Here is an 18697-nt window from a genome sequence, read left to right as displayed (position 1 = left end):
ACCTGTCAGCACTGAGGCCTGGCAGGACTGACCTTTAAATAAGCTGCTTGGCAAAATTGTAAGTAATGACCATGCATGTGCATACTGTAAAATGCTCATGTGCTTTTGCTGGAGCTGGGCTTTGCAGGCTGACATGATCCTCCTGATAAAAAGTTTGTTAAAAATTAAAAACAGAAAACTATATAAACAGTCCAACAAAGCAATACAGTGCAAAACATTGTAACTGTTTTCTCCCTGACATGCTGTATATGAGTAGCTTTGGCAGAATTTTACAAGTGTAAAGTTAATTTAGTCAGGGCTGCTGTGTTTTAAGGTCTCCGTAAGCTCTGCACAGCCAGACAACACACATTTTCCACACTTTCTTCCAAACAGTCCATCAGCTTGGTTTTTGTTATTTTATTAGGAGAAAATAACTTGGATAGGGTAATAGGGATTATGGGATGCCCAACTTGACTGAATAAAAGCACAGGGACAACTTCCTTCCTATTTACAAAAACAGATCCTGGACTGTTCTTTAGTTTGAAAGCCATCAGTCTTTGCAGATCAGTGGAAACAGCCCCTTACAGTTAAGGGACTCATGACCCCTCCACTCTGAAAATCAGCTTGACTTGCAAACTACATGCAGAGATGTCTCCTATCCCCTGTATAACTTTTCCCAGCTCCAGAGCCTGAAGACACTACTATTAGGTCTTCACCTCGTCCACCTCCTGGCTTCTGGAAGGTTTCCATGGTTCTCCAGAACAAGGTGGAGGCAACAGAGTCCGAACCTGTCAAGCGATCCAGCTTGACCTGCAATAAGCTAACCTTAATCACAGACTCACATGGTTACCATGAGTAATAAACAATAGATTTGCTTACACTATTCTAGTAGCACACTAGAGGATTCTACACAAGCAATCCTTAATTGTTGGGGAGAACACAATTGTATAATTTACATATTCCTATCATCCTTTTGGTTTACTCTATAGTCCTCCCTTCCCCCATCGTTTTAATCTGTTCTTTCTCTTGTTTTTTTTCAGATATTATGTGGTAAAGATTAGCCAGCATTCCACAGTGAATCCACTTAATGGATTGGGCGTGTAAATTTATCATCTGCAAGCATGAATTTAAAGTCTTGTTGCATAGAATATATGTCTCTTTTAATTTATGTATTATTTATTACAGGTACTTATATAGCGCTATCAATTTACATAGCACTTTATATATATTGTACATTCAACTCTTTTATTCGCTAAAAAACACTTAACCACAATAAATATTTGTAGTGTTCTGTTCTGCATATATCAGAGATCCTTTTTACAGGTAAAGGATAAGATATGCACAGAATAACTGTTATTAACTGAGACTTGATTTCTGCAAATGCAGTCTATATACGGTAATTCATTTGCAATTGTTTAAAACAATTTGAAGTGTAACTAAAGGCAAAACAATTTTATTTCATTTCAGATAGAGTATAGGAGGGTTATAGTCCCTGCCAGTTTTTGCCATCTGTGCCCCATTGGGGAGATTTCCCTTCACTTACTGTCTCATAGCCAAAACAAGAAGTGAGAGGAAACCCCTTCAAAGTGAGGGAATAGAGGGTGTAAGCAGGGTCAACAGAACTAGTGTCCCCATCGGAAGATTTCTCCTTTATCAGTGCAGCGTTCTCCTGTATGGCTTTCAATGAAACCGCTGGAAGCTGATTTTCCCCCCCTTCCTCTTGAAGCTACCAGCTACTTCATTGAAAGCCATACAGGAGATCGCTGCTTGTCACTGCCCTCCCACACACCCCTAGTCCTAGCACTGCTCACCTCCACCTTATTTCCACTCACGGGTGAGTGGAAATTTAGAGGGCTGCAGGGATGGTTGGCAACTTGTCTCTGGGTGGGAGGGGTTCAGACCCCCCTGACTCCCCCTTATCTACGCCCCTGGTTCCAATGTCAACCAAATATTTGATTTTTACTTTTACTTTCAGTGGTAAGGGTAAACATGGCAAATAGAGAGATTGAATCAACCTAATGGGGCATAGACAACAATAAAAACTGAGAGGTGTTCTAATCCCTTTCCACTGTATCCAGAACTAAAAAAAAGTTGTTAGTTACATCTTAATAAAATTGAGGTGTATTAAGCATGCTGAAGCTCTAAGTCAGAAATATCAGGATTTAAGTCCTCATATCTGTGTGCCAGGGAAACACACACAAAATCATGGATGTTCACACAATGCACGTGTTTTTAGGCTATATACTTGGATAACGCCCTGGAGGAGGGTGAAATGCGTCGGTTCCAGTGGGGGTGTGGCAACGTCACTTCCGGTGAGTGGAACGCACGCTGGTTTGCAGCGTTCCAGAGTGATTTCCTGCTATTTGGAAGGGATTTCTATCCATCTTTGCCAGTCCACTTCTACAAATGATACAATCCTTATAATATGAGCCTTTGTGCCTATTATGAAAGCCTGAATACTATTTTAAACGTGTGAGTGCATAGAAGGCAGCCTCTTTTAAAAATTAAAGCTTTTTTACAGTATTGCACTATTTGTTGTTTTTTGTTTTGTTTTCCATCGTCATCTAATCGTGGGAGTCGTTACTGGAGGATATTGAGTACAGAGTTATCTGGGAGGACATGCCCAGTCACTTTAAGCTTGTTTGACTCTTCTGCCATATCAGCAAAGAGTCCACCCCATCTGGTGAGTGGGAATAAAGCATTAATCACGGATGGTGTGAGCACATTTTTGGAGCACGTTTCTTTTTGGGATTGAGCACAATTTATATATATTTTTTGTGTGGACTTTAGATATTTTTTTGGACTTTTATTTATAGTATGTTTCATTTTCACATATAATTTATTTGCGCTGTGGAGTGTTTATAATTTTATAGACTTGAATTGGCTGCCTGCATGCAGCTCCTGGCTGCTCAGGTCACATAAACACACGCCTCATTCATGGATTATGGGCATCTGTGTGAAACAGGCCTAACTATAGGTGCACTGTGATGCCATTCATTCTTAACAGTGCTGTAAAGCACCTTCCTAATGCATGTGCATTTTAGTGCACTACAGTGCATTGTAACTGATTACCATGCGGTTTAGTGCATAGCATTAAAAAACATTGCATACACTTCGTTTTTGCCCTTATTTGCACAGAACTTTAGGATTGTAGTACTTGTAGAGTATTAACGGCTTGTTGAGACCACTGTAATGCTTTTTTTATTTCAACCGCTTCGGCATCGCCCTATAGCAGAAATACTGGGTACGCAAAATCATGTATATGTACATGATTTTGCAGTTCTGGGTAGGGAACCTGCCCTGCCATTCGTGGCCTTGGCTATCAATCACCAGGTCCCAGCCGTTGATTCCCGCCGGCACCTGGCAATCTCCGAGGATTTCTGACCGGGGAGAGACCTGTGTGTAGACAATACAGATCTCTCCACTGTCAGCTCCTGCAGACTGCTTTGTATGGCTCTGTATAGCAGAGCCATACAAAGCAGTGTGCTTACAGTGAAACACACACACAGCCCACATAGTAAAACAGCACACAGCACACAGTTAACCCTTTGATCGCTCCACAGGTTAGCCCCTTCCTGCCCAGTGCCATTAGTACAGTGTCAGTGCTTTTTATTAGCACTGATCACTGTATTGGTGTCACTGGGGATGTCAGTGACACCAAGTCAGTTCCCCCCAGTGTCAGAATGCCCGCCACAGTCCCGCTATAAGTTGCTGATCGCCATCATTGCTAGAAAAAAACAATTCCAGTATCTATACCGCCATTTGTAAATGCTATAACTTTCACATAAACCAGCATTTTTTTGGCCTAAATTTATGATGAAACTTGATTTTTTACATTTTTTTACTGGACATGTTTTTTAGCAAAAAGTAAAAAATATAGGGTTTTTTCAAAATTCTCGCTCTTTTTTTGTTTATAGAGCAACATAAAAACCACACAGGCAATAAAATACCACTGAAAGAAAGCTCTATTTGTGGGAAAAAAAGGTTGTACCTTTCATTTGGGCACAGCGTTGCATGACTGCGCAATTGTCAGTTAAAATGATGCAGCGCTGTAACGTAAAAAATGGCCTGGTCAGGAGGGCAAGTGGATAATTAAAACTATATTTGTTTTTAGTTTTATACTGTATATTTACTCAATGTAAAAATTAATTTTGATCAGCATTATAGGAAACTTGGAGATGAAAGAAACTAAAATAACCTTTTTTTCATTTTTCAAAGTAAATCATGGATATCCAAGCAACATCTGAATTAAGCCTCATACGTGTGTGCTAGATGTGGCAACCATTATGCTGATTCTGCTCTTTCTATGTCTCCCATTACTCCCTCTGATGCAGCCAACCCCTGGTTGGCAATGGTGTCTGCGTGGTGGATGACACCCTATGTTAATTATGCGTCGATTGTCTGGTGAATGGAAACTCTAACGATAAAACATGGTCAGTTAAACATATCAAGGATAGTTTTTCATTTTATCTGTTTAATAAGTGCAAAAAAAAAGAGAAAAACCTGTTTATCCAAGCAGAACCTGTGTGGGCTGGTAACTTCCTACACTCTGGACTGTTATCAGTTAGCATTGTTCCCAACTATCTCTGTGTTTTCTACAAACGCCTCCTCCTGTCATGTAGGTGAGAGTCCTAACAAAGTGTAATGTAGTCCTAACACACTTCCTTCCCTAGGGTGACAACGCTGCTCAGTACGGTTGTCACCCTAGGACAGAAAGTGAGTTAATGGCAGGATTACTAGGTTAAAACTAAGGAAAAAAGGGTGAAAAAGAAAACAAATGCAGTTGTCACATCTGAGGACCGGTAAGCTGCAATACTATTTAATTTTTTTCTTGGGTTTAGATACGCTTAAAGGATCTATCCGTTTCAGGTCATCATAGCAACTAACCATTTTCAAACTGTGATATCAGGCTAAGCGAGATATACAGGCGAAAAATTAGAATATCATGCAAAAGTTCATTTATTTCAGTAATGCAACTTAAAAGGTGAAACTAATATATGAGATAGACTCATTACATGCAAAGCAAGATAGTTCAAGCCGTGATTTGTCATAATTGTGATGATTATGGCTTACAGCTCTTGAAAACCCCAAATCCACAATCTCAGAAAATTAGAATATTGTGAAAAGGTGCAATATTCTAGGCTCAAAGTGTCCCACTCTAATCAGCTAATTAAGCCATAACACCTGCAAAGGGTTCCTGAGCCTTTAAATGGTCTCTCAGTCTGGTTCAGTAGGAATCACAATCATGGGAAAGACTGCTGACCTGACAGTTGTGCAGAAAACCATCATTGACACCCCCCATAAGGAGGGAAAGCCTCAAAAGGTAATTGCAAAAGAAGTTGGATGTTCCCAAAGTGCTGTATCAAAGCACATTAATAGAAAGTTATGTGGAAGGGAAAAGTGTGGAAGAAAAAGGTGCACAAGCAGCAGGGATGACCGCAGCCTGGAGAGGATTGTCAGGAAAAGGCCATTCAAAAGTGTTGGGGACTTTCACAAGGAGTGGACTGAGGCTGGAGTCAGTGCATCAAGAGCCACCACATACAGACGGATCCTGGACATGGGCTTCAAATGTCGTATTCCTCTTGTCAAGCTGCTCCTGAACAACAAACAATGTCAGAAGCGTCTTACCTGGGCTATAGAAAAACAGACCTTGTCTGTTGCTCAGTGGTCCAAAGTCCTCTTTTCTGATGAGAGCAACGTTTGCATCTCATTTGGAAACCAAGGACCCAGAGTATGGAGGAAGAATGGATAGGCACACACTGCAAGATGCTTGAAGTCCAGTGTGAAGTTTCCACAGTCTGTGTTGATTTGGGGAGCCATGTCATCTGCTAGTGTTGGTCGACTGTGCGTCATTAAGTCCAGGGTCAACGCAGCCGTCTACCAGGAGATTTTGGAGCACTTCATTCTTCCTTCCATAGACGAGCTTTATTGGGATGCTGACTTCATTTTCCAGCCGGACTTGGCATCTGCCCACACTGCCAAAAGCACCAAAACCTGGTTCAATGACCGTGGGATTACTGTGCTTGATTGGCCAGCAAACTCGCCTGACCTGAACAGCATAGAGAATCTATGGGGCATTGCCAAGAGAAAGATGAGAGACATGAGACCGAACAATGCAGAAGAGCTGAAGGCCGCTATTGAAGCATCCTGGTCTTCCATAACACCTCAGCAGTGCCACAGGCTGATAGCTTCCATGCCATGCCACATTGAGGCATAAGGGGCCCAAACCAAGTACTGAGTACATATGCATGCTTATACTTTTCAGAGGTCCAATATTGTTCTTTCACAATTATGACAAATCATGTCTTGAACTATCTTGCTTTGCATGTAATGTGTCTATCTCATATATTAGTTTCAAATTTTAAGTTGCATTACTGAAATAAATGAACTTTTGCACGATATTCTAATTTTTCGAGTTTCACCTGTAGAATATACTGTAATTTTGCGGTTTTATTTCATGTTTTACTTTATGCCTACTGAACACCAAGTGCCACAACAATCTCTAGGCCCTAAAGTAACAGATTAACTAAGATTAAAGGAGAAGTAGAGACAAAGCTCTTCTGGCCCCACTGTGGATCACAGGAGTGCACTTCATTCTCCACTCACGTGACCTGTATACAGCTAACAGTGGACTAAAGTTCGTTGTCAACTGATGTCACACAGGCAGTCCACACTCTAGAGGGATCCCCAATTTAATATCGGGATTCACCCAGATGCTTGACCGGCAGCAGGCTCAGCCTCTTGGCATGTTGCTGAGAGTCTGAGCTAGCTGCTCTGGCCCGCTCCACAGCCCAGCAATCCAGTGAGCACTGGAGGGGCAGATCAGAAGCCACCAGCATTCTACTCACTGAAAACAGAGAACATAGTGATCAGCAGCCTTTGATCATTTAGTTCTTTGTCATAGAGATGGTGGGGGACAGATGCAGCATCGTACTGATGTTGCATCCATCTAGGTGAGTACAATTGTTTGTTTGTTGTTAAAATCTCATACTTCTCTTTTCACTGATCAGTGTTGGTCTTGAACTGAGAGCTTTGGCACTCCAGGCCATCATGTAATGATACAAATAAAACAAATAACATTGCTAATATATTATTTTACAGGTGACTATTATATGGTTAAAAAGCTCCTGGAGGAAAACAGTTCCGACGAGCTGAATATTAATTCAGTGGATGTCTTAGGAAGAAATGCTATTACAATTTCTATTGAGAATGAGAACTTGGATATACTACAACTTCTTCTAGATCATGGCTGCCAGGTACATTCCAAAGTTGTATATGTTGTCTATGAAATAAAAGGTTTTTACTTCCATTTGTCTTGGCAGTGGTTTACACATTCTCTTATCTATCCATGTAAACGTTCAGTATTGTTTTAAAAGAAAGTCTAGCAAATTTTGATGAATATTTATATTAGACATAGTTGAAAAAATGCACAACTAGACAGTTATGTACTGTATATCTTTTTTTTTTTTTCAATCGAGCACTTTTTTATTGAAAAATATAGTCAGCACACATCAGTAAATAACATGTTCCACAATGTTCCATAGCTCCATATATAGGAGAAAGCATGTGTGCGTACATAAACCAACTGATCAAAATACTTGTTATGGAACAAAATGTATAGAGCAATGTCAAACAAAAACCACATAAAAACATCTGCTGGAATAACGCCTTTGGTAATAATAAAATTCTACAGAATCCAAACAGCTGAATTGGACATGAAAAATTACTTTGAGGGGAGGGCTATGCTTGTAGTCACTTATGAGGAGTGAGTTGCGGAGGGGTGAGTCCTGGGGTATCTAACCAGCATTTCCAAACAGTCTCAAATATTTTTGGAAAATGTCTCCTTCGATAAGTATTTCTCTCATTAATTCACTTGTTCAATTTATTACATATAGGGGGATTAGGAGAAAGCCAGGAGTTAGCTATTAATTTCCTAGCCAGGTACAAATGACGGGTTAAAGAATGTATACTTTAGGTGTATACAGATCTGCATCTAAAGCTCCGAGCAGGCAAACTGTGGGTTCAAATGGAATTTGGAGGAGATCTCCATGATCAGTAACACACTTAGGACATAATGGGGATTCTCTCCTGCCCCAAGCAAATTGTTGAACAAACATTCAATAGGAACAGTGGAATATAAACAGTTGAGATAATCTTTGAGCTGCTGATACAGATACTACAGGTATAGAGGTCAGTACTAGTTCCTGTTAGTTGCCGTCTATCCTATGTCCTGCTCCCATTTATTTCTACAGGGCAAATGTGTAGAGTCCTGTAGCAGTGATAAGAGATCAGAATACAAATGAGAATTTATACCTTTCCTATAGGACTCTGCCATAGAGGCTGTGATAAACCGGGGCTCCACTATTTGAAGGGTAGAACATCTAGACTGGGCAAGAAGTGCATGGCATGATTGCAGCTATTGGTAGAAAGATTGATGAGGGCTATGGAATTCCAACTGAAGCGTAGCAAAGGATTTAAGTACATTGCCAAGATATAACTGAGAAATAAATGTAACCCCCCCAGGCAAGTCACATTTGGAAACCAGTTATTTTTTCCAACTCTAAATAATTTCGGTTTCACCATATGGGAAAGCACTGTAGATGCTGTATATCTTTCTACATCTGAAAATTTTGCAGATCAGAAAAGTTATTCTATATAAATGCCAGGATATTGACCTTACTTTATAATATATGTTTCTATTTATATTTCTGAACTTCTTTATACACTACCTACTACTTAGGTGGAAGCTTCTTTTTCCAAATATTCACTCCAATGTGCTACAGTTTGTATTAATGTACATTGTACAATCTGTCATGAAACCTTTAAGGGCCTATTTAAATTTATGCATTGTGGCCACACGAGCCAAAAAGCACACAATACCACACGTTGCCACAACACACAACAGTATACTCTAGCTCCATATATAATACATTTCCAGTTTTGGGAATCAAGACGCAAAGGGATTTTACAAAAATATCAAGAAAAATACTTAGTTACACTGAATGGAAAGACCTGAATCAGCTCTGCTAAACATAAATAAGTAAAACTTTTACCCTGGTATGTTAATATAATCATTACTCTCAATCAATGGTGAAAGTTCCTATTTTTACATGTTTAGCAGAGCTGCTCCAGAGCTTTTCATTCGGTTTAATTAAGTGTTTTTCTTGCTATTTTTGTATAATCCATTTGCTTCTTGTTTTTGATTGTCTTTTTTATGTATGTCCACATTCTGAATCTGGTGTTTTTTTATTATTAAACAATGGCATAGGAGTATGGGCAGAAAAGCTTCCAGCACATCAGTCTTGGCACCAATGAATTGTATATGAGTGTATTTTATTTTCTGCCATAGAGTATTTTTTCCAAAATGTGTGTCAGCCAACCTGTATGTTTTTGGGTTTCAACATAATAATATTCTAGCTCAAAATGCAACTCTTAATACTTACCCCCAATTTATAACCTTTACTGTGGCATAACTCCTAATCCTAAATTAAATCCATTTTGTCCCCTAACTTTAATGCTCAATCTAACCCCTAACCTAAAACTTCAATTATATACTGTATGTTGTATGTTGTAACAATAACCTACAACAAAACACCATAAACAAAGCTTATCCCTCTACCTTAACTTCAAAATCAAAAGTGGAATTCCAACCATAATTTTTTTAAAATATTGGAGCTTTGGAAAGGTTAAAGCCTTTGTGAGGTTCCCATGTTTGTCTGTGTCTTTACAACAGTAAATGATGGAATGAATGGAAATCTGTACAAAGTGAGCGGAGACCCTACCTTTGGCAGCTGTCACCAAACCACACATCCCTAGTTGAAGATTTTCTGTCTGCTCCTGTGTCAGTGACAACTGTATAATGTTTGGGTTTCTGCTAAATTTCTGTCTCCTTGACATTGGTCGCCAGTGGAGACAAAAGACCTGACAGGGATTTCAACTGTTTGGAGCTACAGTATGTTCATACATCATCCACATTCATACAGGCTTGTAGAAGTCATTTCTAAGTCATATTCTGTTGTTTTTCTGCTCTATTCCTCATTGTAGCTTACGCTATCTGTTCATCATTCACCATTGTCTTCTCTTTCCACAAGTGCTACCATTCTGGGGGTTGCAGGGCTTCTCCTATTCTGAGTCCTGACGATGTCAGGTCTCTAGAGTTCAAGCGTCAGGGCTGTTTGGTAAGTTATAGATGGCTGTTCATTCTACTTGCAATTGGAGCCAGACTTTTTTGTTGGTCCTAATCCTTGTTATCTTGGCTCTACAAGGTAGGCAGGGCTATTTACAGAATCCATATACATAAAAAGTAGCAATTTGCTGGTTGGTATCACCACCATAACAGGTTGGTAGAGGAGTCACTCATAAAGATGAATGTAGACAAACTAGGCGGTACTACAGCTCTCTACTAATACAATGAGTGGTGGGATAATGTCTGAAACAACACAAAAGGAGAGAGAGCGCACAGCCACCTTCTCGGTGGTGCCTCCCATCTCGATCATCTTACAGTGGTCATCCAGGAGAGTCTTTGTAGAATGTTGACCTGCTCATCTTTACTCTGGTGGAATGTGAGTGTATTGGGTGAAGGTTTTATTGTTGCTTTTAATAAAACTTTATTGCTCTAGGGCAGTTGTGCAACTTCTCTCCTTTTGTGTTGTTTCAGGACTATTTACAGGTATTTATGTTTTCTTCCAAAGTCTCACTTTATGCAAGCAAGAATACAACTGATAAAACTCACCGCAGAAAAACATTGGATTGTCCAGCTTCACTATATATGTCATAAATCCTTTCAACAGGAATGCAAGTTAAATTTTGCATTACCCTTTAAGGCAAAAAGCCTGCAAAAGTTTCATGCTGTACTGTGTGATACATTTAAATGTATTTAGGTGCATAATAGCTAATCTCATTGTAGCTTTTACACAGGAATGTGGAAAAAAGAATAATCTGGAGCTATTCGATGTAGGCTACTGTTTATTTTATTAGAGGTACTTATATAGCAGTGTCAATTTACACAGTGCTTTACATATATATTGTACATTCACATCAGTCCCTAACCCTCAAGGGGCGTACAATCTAAATTCCCTAACTTACATTCCAACATACACATACTAGGGCCAATGTAGACAGGATCCAATTAACCTACCAGCATGTCTTTGGAGTGTGGGAGGAAACCGGAGTACCTGAAGGAAACCCACGCAGGCACAGGGAGAACATGCAAACTCCAGGCAGCTGGTGCCGTGGTTGGGATTTTAACCAGTGACACTGGTACTGCCAGGAAGAAGTGCTAAGCATTTAGCCACTATGCTGCCCCACTGTTTATATATTTTTGTATGTAGCTGGTAAATGATGAGTGGCTAGGTCATTTGAAAACCATCATCAGCATTTGTTTTAAATTATGAAAAGGATGAGCACCTAGAATAGTTTGGCTAAATAATACCACTGATTACAGGAAATGTGCAGGTAAACTGGAAACATACCTTGTTTGTAGGGTTCCTTCCTTACACAACACCTTGGTTTTACCTGAAGTCAGAAGTAAAATTCCCTGTATGACCTGCTGGTGATAATGGAATTGCATCATAAATTGTGGCGCTTTTCAATCACTACTTTTGAAGTTTCATAGTCAGACTTCAGCCTATAAGCTAAACAAAAAATGGTATGAGGCTTTGCTATTGCTTTAAAAGGTAGTGTGCATATTTAGAACCCAGCCAAAAATAAGATTTAACATTTTTGGAGATACCTTTTTAAACTAATGATGTTATATAATTTATAGGCATGAGCCTGTTTAATTTATTGTCTCCAATCTTTTCTCTCTGCTGGTGGCTATTAATATTCTGTACTGTTCAGTCCACAGATGCACTGCTGGTGGCAATTGACTCTGAAGTGGTAGGAGCTGTGGACATCCTACTTAATCATCGTCCAAAATGGTCTACAAGACCAACTATTGTGGTAAGAGCCATCTATTGCATTGCTATACACCAAGTTCTCTTAAAGCAGGCATGTCAAATACAAATAAAACAGTGAGCTACATTAAGTGGTCTTCAAGGGCTCATATGATTTCTACTGAGGGCCACACCTGCTTATTTCTATAAAAATGTATGGTACTTTGGTAATTAATACTAACTTAGAACATTTTATCCCAAAATAAATGAGCTATAAAATGTTTCCTTAAGTATTCAGCTACAAAATTATGTAAAGAAGTATAGCTTTATCAGCAAGATTTTATTTTAAGGCAGAGTCCAACCTATAAGTTAAATAGCCCATGCAGTCAAGTGGCCCTAGTATATTACAAAGCACTGTGCCTTTTTTGTGATTGGCACACCTATAGGCCTCTACTGGCATCCTAAAGCCTTCCATATTGTTTACATTTGCTTGTTCCTAATAACTTCTAGAACACAGCAGAGCTGGGATGCTCATTCTCAGCACCATGGCAGCAAGCTTCTCTTTTTCAAAAGTGGACGATGCTCAGTGCAAGGCTCTTTTTCCCTGGTACATGTGCTGTACACACTCTCCAGAAGGTCAGCATTGCTGGGATACAGAAAGGGGGTGTGCACGGTTCGCCGGCAGAGGCCTACAGGTGTGCCAATCGCATTACACTGTATTTGCAAAAAAGGCACTGTGTATTCTTGCATGGGCTCTTTTACTTATAAAATGACCTTGGCCTTTAAAACTATTTCTATTCTATTCATTAAAATGGGCATGTTCCAGGTCTCCGTAGTTATAATAAAAGCTGGTCTATGTGCTGTAACTCCATGGTTTACTGCCAAGTGGTTTAAAAATGGAAAGGATTTTGTCCCCTGGGAGAACCACCACTGGACACAAGCCATAAATATAATGTCCTTCACCATGACAACAAACTGAAGGCACCATAAAAAGAATTAGTGACCAATGTTGACCTACAAGTAGTAAATCATTTTCAGTATATCAGTCATGTGCTGTACTATCCTGATATTCAACATACAAAGTAAAAAAAAAACCCAACATTTATAGTTGTCTGTACAATAGTTTATACTCCTTTTACCATCTCTTTTATATTTTAGAAACTCATGGAGCGTATACAGAACCCAGAGTATTCTACTACTATGGATGTGGCCCCTGTCATTTTAGCTGCTCACAGAAACAACTATGAGATTCTAACGATGCTTTTGAAACAAGATGTGTCCCTCCCAAAACCTCATGCTGTGGGCTGCGAGTGTACCCTGTGCACTGCTAAGAACAAGAAGGACAGTCTAAGGCACTCCAGGTCAGAACTGGCACATAGCTGCTAGAGTTCAGCATGTAAACGTTTCCTTTTAGCAGTTCCTACAACACATACACTACACAACATGTTTACAGTGCTTTTTGTGGCTTATGAATGTGGAATGTTTTGTCAAAGTCAATGTGAGGGTAATGTGTTCTTCGGTACAACAGTAGAGAGCAAAATTTTAAAAATGTTTAGGTCTATGCAAATATGTCTTCCAAACATGTAATATGATTAATATACAGGATTTATATAGTGCCAACAGTTTGCAAGAGGACAAGGAGGGCCCTGCTCATGAGATTATACAATCTAAAAGGGTGGAGCAAGAAATACAAAGGTTAGTTACTATGTGAGGTTGAGTTGTATGGAAGGTAAAATATAAGTTGTTAGATGGTGGCAGGATAGACTTTCCTAAAGAGATGAGATTTCACCTAAAAGAAAAAGTAAGAGTAAGAGGTTAGGGTAGGAAATTCCAGAGGATAGGAGAGGCTCTGGAGAAGTCCTGAAGATAAGCATGGGAGGAGGTGATGAGGGGGCTAGACAGCAGGTGGCCTTGGGAAGAGAGAAGAGGATAGTTTGGTTGATATTTTGAGATGAGGTTGGTGGTGTAGCTTGGGGTTTGTGGATGGCTATGTATGGTATTTTTAGTATTTTTATTTGTCAGATGATCAGAAAGCAGTGGAGGGACTGGAATTGAGGGGTGGCAGGTAATGAACGGGTGTTAAGGTATATTAGTCTGGTAGACTGAAGGGGTAGGCTAATGAGAAGTTGAGGCGAGAGAGAGGAAGTGAATACGTACCTTTGTGATGTCATTGGTTATGAAGGATCATAATTTGGAAATGTTAAAGAGGTGAAGGTGACAAGATTTGGACAGTGATTGGATGTGTAGCTGAAAGTAGAGGTTAAGGTCCTGAATTACACATAGCACCATGGAATGAGGGGAGGGAAGGATAGTTCTATTGATCTTGATGGAGAATTTGGGGGAGAGGGCATAGATGACACTCAGAAGCCAAATGCTAAGATTCTAACATAGATCTGTGATTGAGTGTTCACGTTTTAAGTGTTCATCTAAATCTAGGATGGAAACATTTTTAGCTTTTGTGAGATTAAGATGTAACATATCTTTCTCATAGGAGCTTGCAAGGATGAATAAAATAAATGTATATTTCATGAACAGTCTTTTTCAATGTATTCTAGATTGAAGGAAATGTGCAGGTTCTGTTTTCAGGGGTGAATTATAAAGAAAATGTTGATAGTAGTCCTGGGTCAAATATTGCTTCTGGAAAAAAAATGATAAGAGTTAAACGTTTTTGAGTCTATTCCAATGACTGTATAAAGATGTTTTTTCATTTATATGACTAGTAGGTTGGGAATGCATTGCACATTAATAGGTTATTTATGAATTTTAATTGCCTTTGTAGGGCCCACTAGATGGGCTATTGTAATGTAAATTTATTTTTGGCTCACGGTAGTGAGTAAGCCTGAATTTCTGTGGGTTCAGTGTGAGGTCAGGCTGGGTGACTCAGAAGGTTGGGACTCTATCGCCTCCACCAGATTCTGGAGGTCCATGGTAGCTTCCATAACCCAGTGAGTGGAAGGGTGGAGAGCTCAATCTGCATATTCATGGGAGTCTAACCAATCCCAGGCTAAGAGGCCCTGGTAGTGTGGTAGACTAGCCAATAAATATGAGAACCATACTAGCAGGGAATCAGGTGAAATATGGATTGCTGAGAGGTGTTGCGGTGTTGCCTGGGAGGGAGCCCCAGAGGAGGGGGGTTCTGCTTCCAGGCTGGAGGCTGGAAGCTGAAGAGAAGCTGAAAGAGGGAGCTCCATTGCTCCACTGCTGGACAACCTGCAAAGCTTGGGGAAGAACCAGCCTAGCTGGAAGGCCTGAAAGCAGTTCTATCTACAGCTGCAGGGTAAGGACAGTGTGAATACCTCTGCACCCCCAGGGCCTAGAAGGGAGAAGTATGCTGGATGGAAGTTCTGGCAAGTCTTCAGGGGACAGTACATAGCTTACCCAATTCCTTGTCCTGGGATCAGATACCATAGCCAGGTAGGGTTGTATTATGTGCACTAAGGGGACCAAGAGCTCCTACACATTGTCGCGTTGCAAAAAATCCACTCAGAGGACACCAAGCTTCTAGATGGGGATTATTCTACTAAGGACTGTGATGGTTCCGGCTGGAATGCAGTCAACTGTTTTTTGTTTTTTTCTAAGTGTGCTAGAGCAGGAAACCTCCTCATTCTGCTGTTTCTTCAATCATATTGGGCATCCCATAACCCCTTAACCCCATCCAAGTTGTTACCACCTAATAAAACAAAAAAATCCACCAAGCCCATGAACTGTTTGCCAACAGTTGATGAAAGAGTAGAAAACGTGTGTTGCCTGGCTGTGCAGAGCTTAAGGGGGACCCAAAAACTCAAGAGTGTAACGCTACACATAAGTGATCTGGCAGCAACTTTTACTTATGGAAAAGGGCTATGACTTGAGTACTGACACTAACTAGGCAGCTTTAATTTGCTACTGTCTGTTGACATGGGAATCAGTAATAAACAAAATGTGCTGGCCGATCTGATGTTCAATGTTGATCTGATTTGGTAAAAGTGGCAGATACGATTATGTTTTCTGGATAGCGACTTACTTACTGTAGGTTATAGCGCAATGCTGCTCTTTAAGTGATCATATGAAATGCATATTATGGGAAGATTTATTTTAGAATGCATTTTATTATAATATATAATATGCAGCATTGATAAAATATCCAGTAATGGTACTGCAGCCAGCAATGGTACTCCATTTAAACATAGTCAAAATCTTCATTTAAAGGCTGAACCAATGCAACTATAAAAACAATGCAATATATTTCAGCTTATGAGTCATTTGATGTGGCTGTGTTAGTTTTCACTTTTCAGGCCAATTTCAGAAAGTACAGGAAATGCCTATTGATCTTGCCCGAAATGCAATATCCTTGTCAATTCATGTAGCCATAAAGCACAGACGGCTTTATCTTTCTTCTGTAAACTAATAATCCTATCAGCCTCTATGCATTGGAGATGAACAGAGGCAAACATATCTGAAGTCCAAAATGAAAAAATAGCCAGCACTCCATAAATACTTTTCAAAACAGAGGTGCTGGATGTATAGTGATTAAGTAGTGCTGGGTATTTCTTCACTTTGGATTCATACAGTGCCACCATTGCCCACACACCCTTCTATACTGACTTTGGCTGGCAATGCTGGTGGGGATGCTGAATATTTGAAGTCCAGTCTGGGTAGCAACCATGGCTCCTACCATAGATTTAGAGGAGGAGTAAATGTATATGCACAGGGTCAGGAAGTTTGTTATACACAGGATTATCAGATGAAAATAACAGAAAAAAGCCTGAAAAATGAAAGCTAATGCAGCCACTGCACTCATAAGTGTAAATATATTAAATTTTTTGCTTTTGAGTTAAAAAATATTTCAAGATAATAGACATGGTAAAAGGATGGATAATGTACAACTGTATTCTAAAACAAGCATGATTTCTTTAAGGTTTCGACTTGATATTTATCGATGTTTGGCCAGTCCAGCTTTGATTATGCTAACAGAAGAAGATCCTATATTGCGAGCATTTGAACTCAGTGCAGACTTAAAGGAGCTTAGTCTTGTAGAAGTGGAATTTAGGTAAGGAAAGTGTTAGACTATATTGTTAAATTACAGAAGAATTTCAGTCATTCTGTTGTTGAATAAAATTGTTATTGTTTAATTTGTATCATTCATGAACCTGTAATCCATATATTTGGAAAATGTATAGAGTACAATGGCTTGTATTCTAAAATTAAAAATATTGCAATATACATAAAATAGCATTAGCTGCTTGAAAATATGTACACGTGATCCAACTCATTTGTAGGGTTATTGCAAATTGTGCCACTTTCATTTCATCCATTTGCCAGATTGCTAACAAAGTTGACTGCCAGCCTCTATATTGACATTTTTGTACTTTCTGACTCTGAGATGAGTATTGCCAACCAGCATACTATGTACTTGTTAGCAAAGCTGTTTCTTGTTTTTGCCTCCTGTTGTAAATTTGCTGTGCTGCTCATTCCCAGCTGCCAAAACAGCATACCCATATGTAGAAAAAAAAAATACCTAAGTGTATGAAAAGGTGTTAGAATGCCCTATATTTTATTTTCTAGTCTCCCACTTTTGTATTACTGTGTATAATGGTGAATCTGGTGATGTGGTGGTGGTCAGAATGGATGAACTACTTCAGAGGAAAATGTATAAATGAAGTCAGGCCAGAATACCGTTCAGATGAATGGATGGAGAAAGATAAAAAGGCTCAGAGCTAAATCTCTCTTAGCATAGAAGATGATCAAATCATACATATATGTAAGTGTGAAACTGCTAAAAGCTAATGTCAGCAATAAACTGTATTTGATTAAAAAGCTATACTAAACCAAGCTGATGAAATGCTGGGATATAAATGAGTACACAAGGCACACTGTGGAAATGACTGAACAGCTGAGACGTGGAGGAGAAGAAATAAAAGACTTATGTGTTGCAGCACTACTACTTAGTGGTTTACCAGAAAGTTATGAAATGCTTGTCACAGTACTTGATGCACACCCAGATGATGAACTGACATTGGAATATGCTAAGAAAAAAACTTGTGGATGAATATAAGAGTAAAACAGAAAGCATTAATAGTGATGGTGCTTGTGTCACATACTGTAGTTTTCTTTAAAGACGAAAAATAGGAATAAAAACAGTAACATGCAACAAGAAAAACGTGAATACTTTGTGTGCAAGAAGCAAGGTCATTTAAAAGCAGATTGCAGAATCTGGAAAGCTACAATGCAAAAACAACCTAAACTACAAAAGGTCAAAAGTATGAAGGAAGAAATAAAATTTTTCTTCAGATAATGAATATGTTTTTTGATCCAAAAGTTTCTTCTCACCTTTTCAGGCATGGTGTGTTGACTCAAGAGCTACGAGTTATGTGACAAATAACATAAATTTCTTTTTTCACCTTGACCAGAATAAAACAGAAAAAATCAGCAGAGCTAATGGTCAAATAATGGAATCAGAAGGAATAGATGGCAGTTTACTGTTTTATTTCCCAGAGTGTCACCAGAAAGATACCTGTGGAAAATGCCCTGTATATCCCCGCTCTTGAAACTAATCTCTTCTCCGTGAAGAAGCTCACAAAACAAGGGAATGTAGTAACCTTCCAAGATGACAGTGCCATCACAAAAGGGGATATCTTACTTGCAAAGGCTAAAATTATGGATGAACTGTATCAGCTGAACTGCAATGAAGAGGTTAATACTGCCAATAAGGAAAATCATTCAAACTGCATTCACACGTGGCAGAGATGACTTGGGCACAGAAGTCCAACATAAAGAAATTAACTGAGAATGACTATGCAAGTGGAATTAAAATTAGTCCATGTGGTCAAACAATGAAATGCACAAGTAATATATAATGAAAAATG

The 18697-nt window shown here is 39.3% G+C and overlaps 1 protein-coding gene across 2 annotated transcripts in view; it reads left to right on the top strand.

Moving 5' to 3' along the window:
* Positions 1-18697, top strand: part of TRPC1 (transient receptor potential cation channel subfamily C member 1) — a 98395-nt gene that overhangs the window by 14017 nt on the left and 65681 nt on the right. Inside the window, exons 2-6 of one of the 2 annotated variants that reach the window (XM_089672566.1) lie at positions 7081-7235; positions 10071-10157; positions 11818-11919; positions 13011-13213; positions 16750-16881. In XM_089672566.1, the coding sequence (XP_089528692.1) occupies positions 7081-7235; positions 10071-10157; positions 11818-11919; positions 13011-13213; positions 16750-16881 (679 nt within the window). The remainder of the gene's footprint in view (positions 1-7080; positions 7236-10070; positions 10158-11817; positions 11920-13010; positions 13214-16749; positions 16882-18697) is intronic. The other variant, XM_089672567.1, reaches the window with a different exon arrangement.

Source organism: Staurois parvus, unplaced genomic scaffold (assembly GCF_062004578.1).
Source record: "Staurois parvus isolate SC_StPar_1 unplaced genomic scaffold, SC_StPar_1.0 ptg000131l, whole genome shotgun sequence".
NCBI classification, from domain to species: Eukaryota; Metazoa; Chordata; class Amphibia; order Anura; family Ranidae; genus Staurois; species Staurois parvus.
The sequence above is the reverse complement of the archived record's forward strand: the minus strand, read 5'-3'. Positions and strand labels throughout refer to the sequence as shown.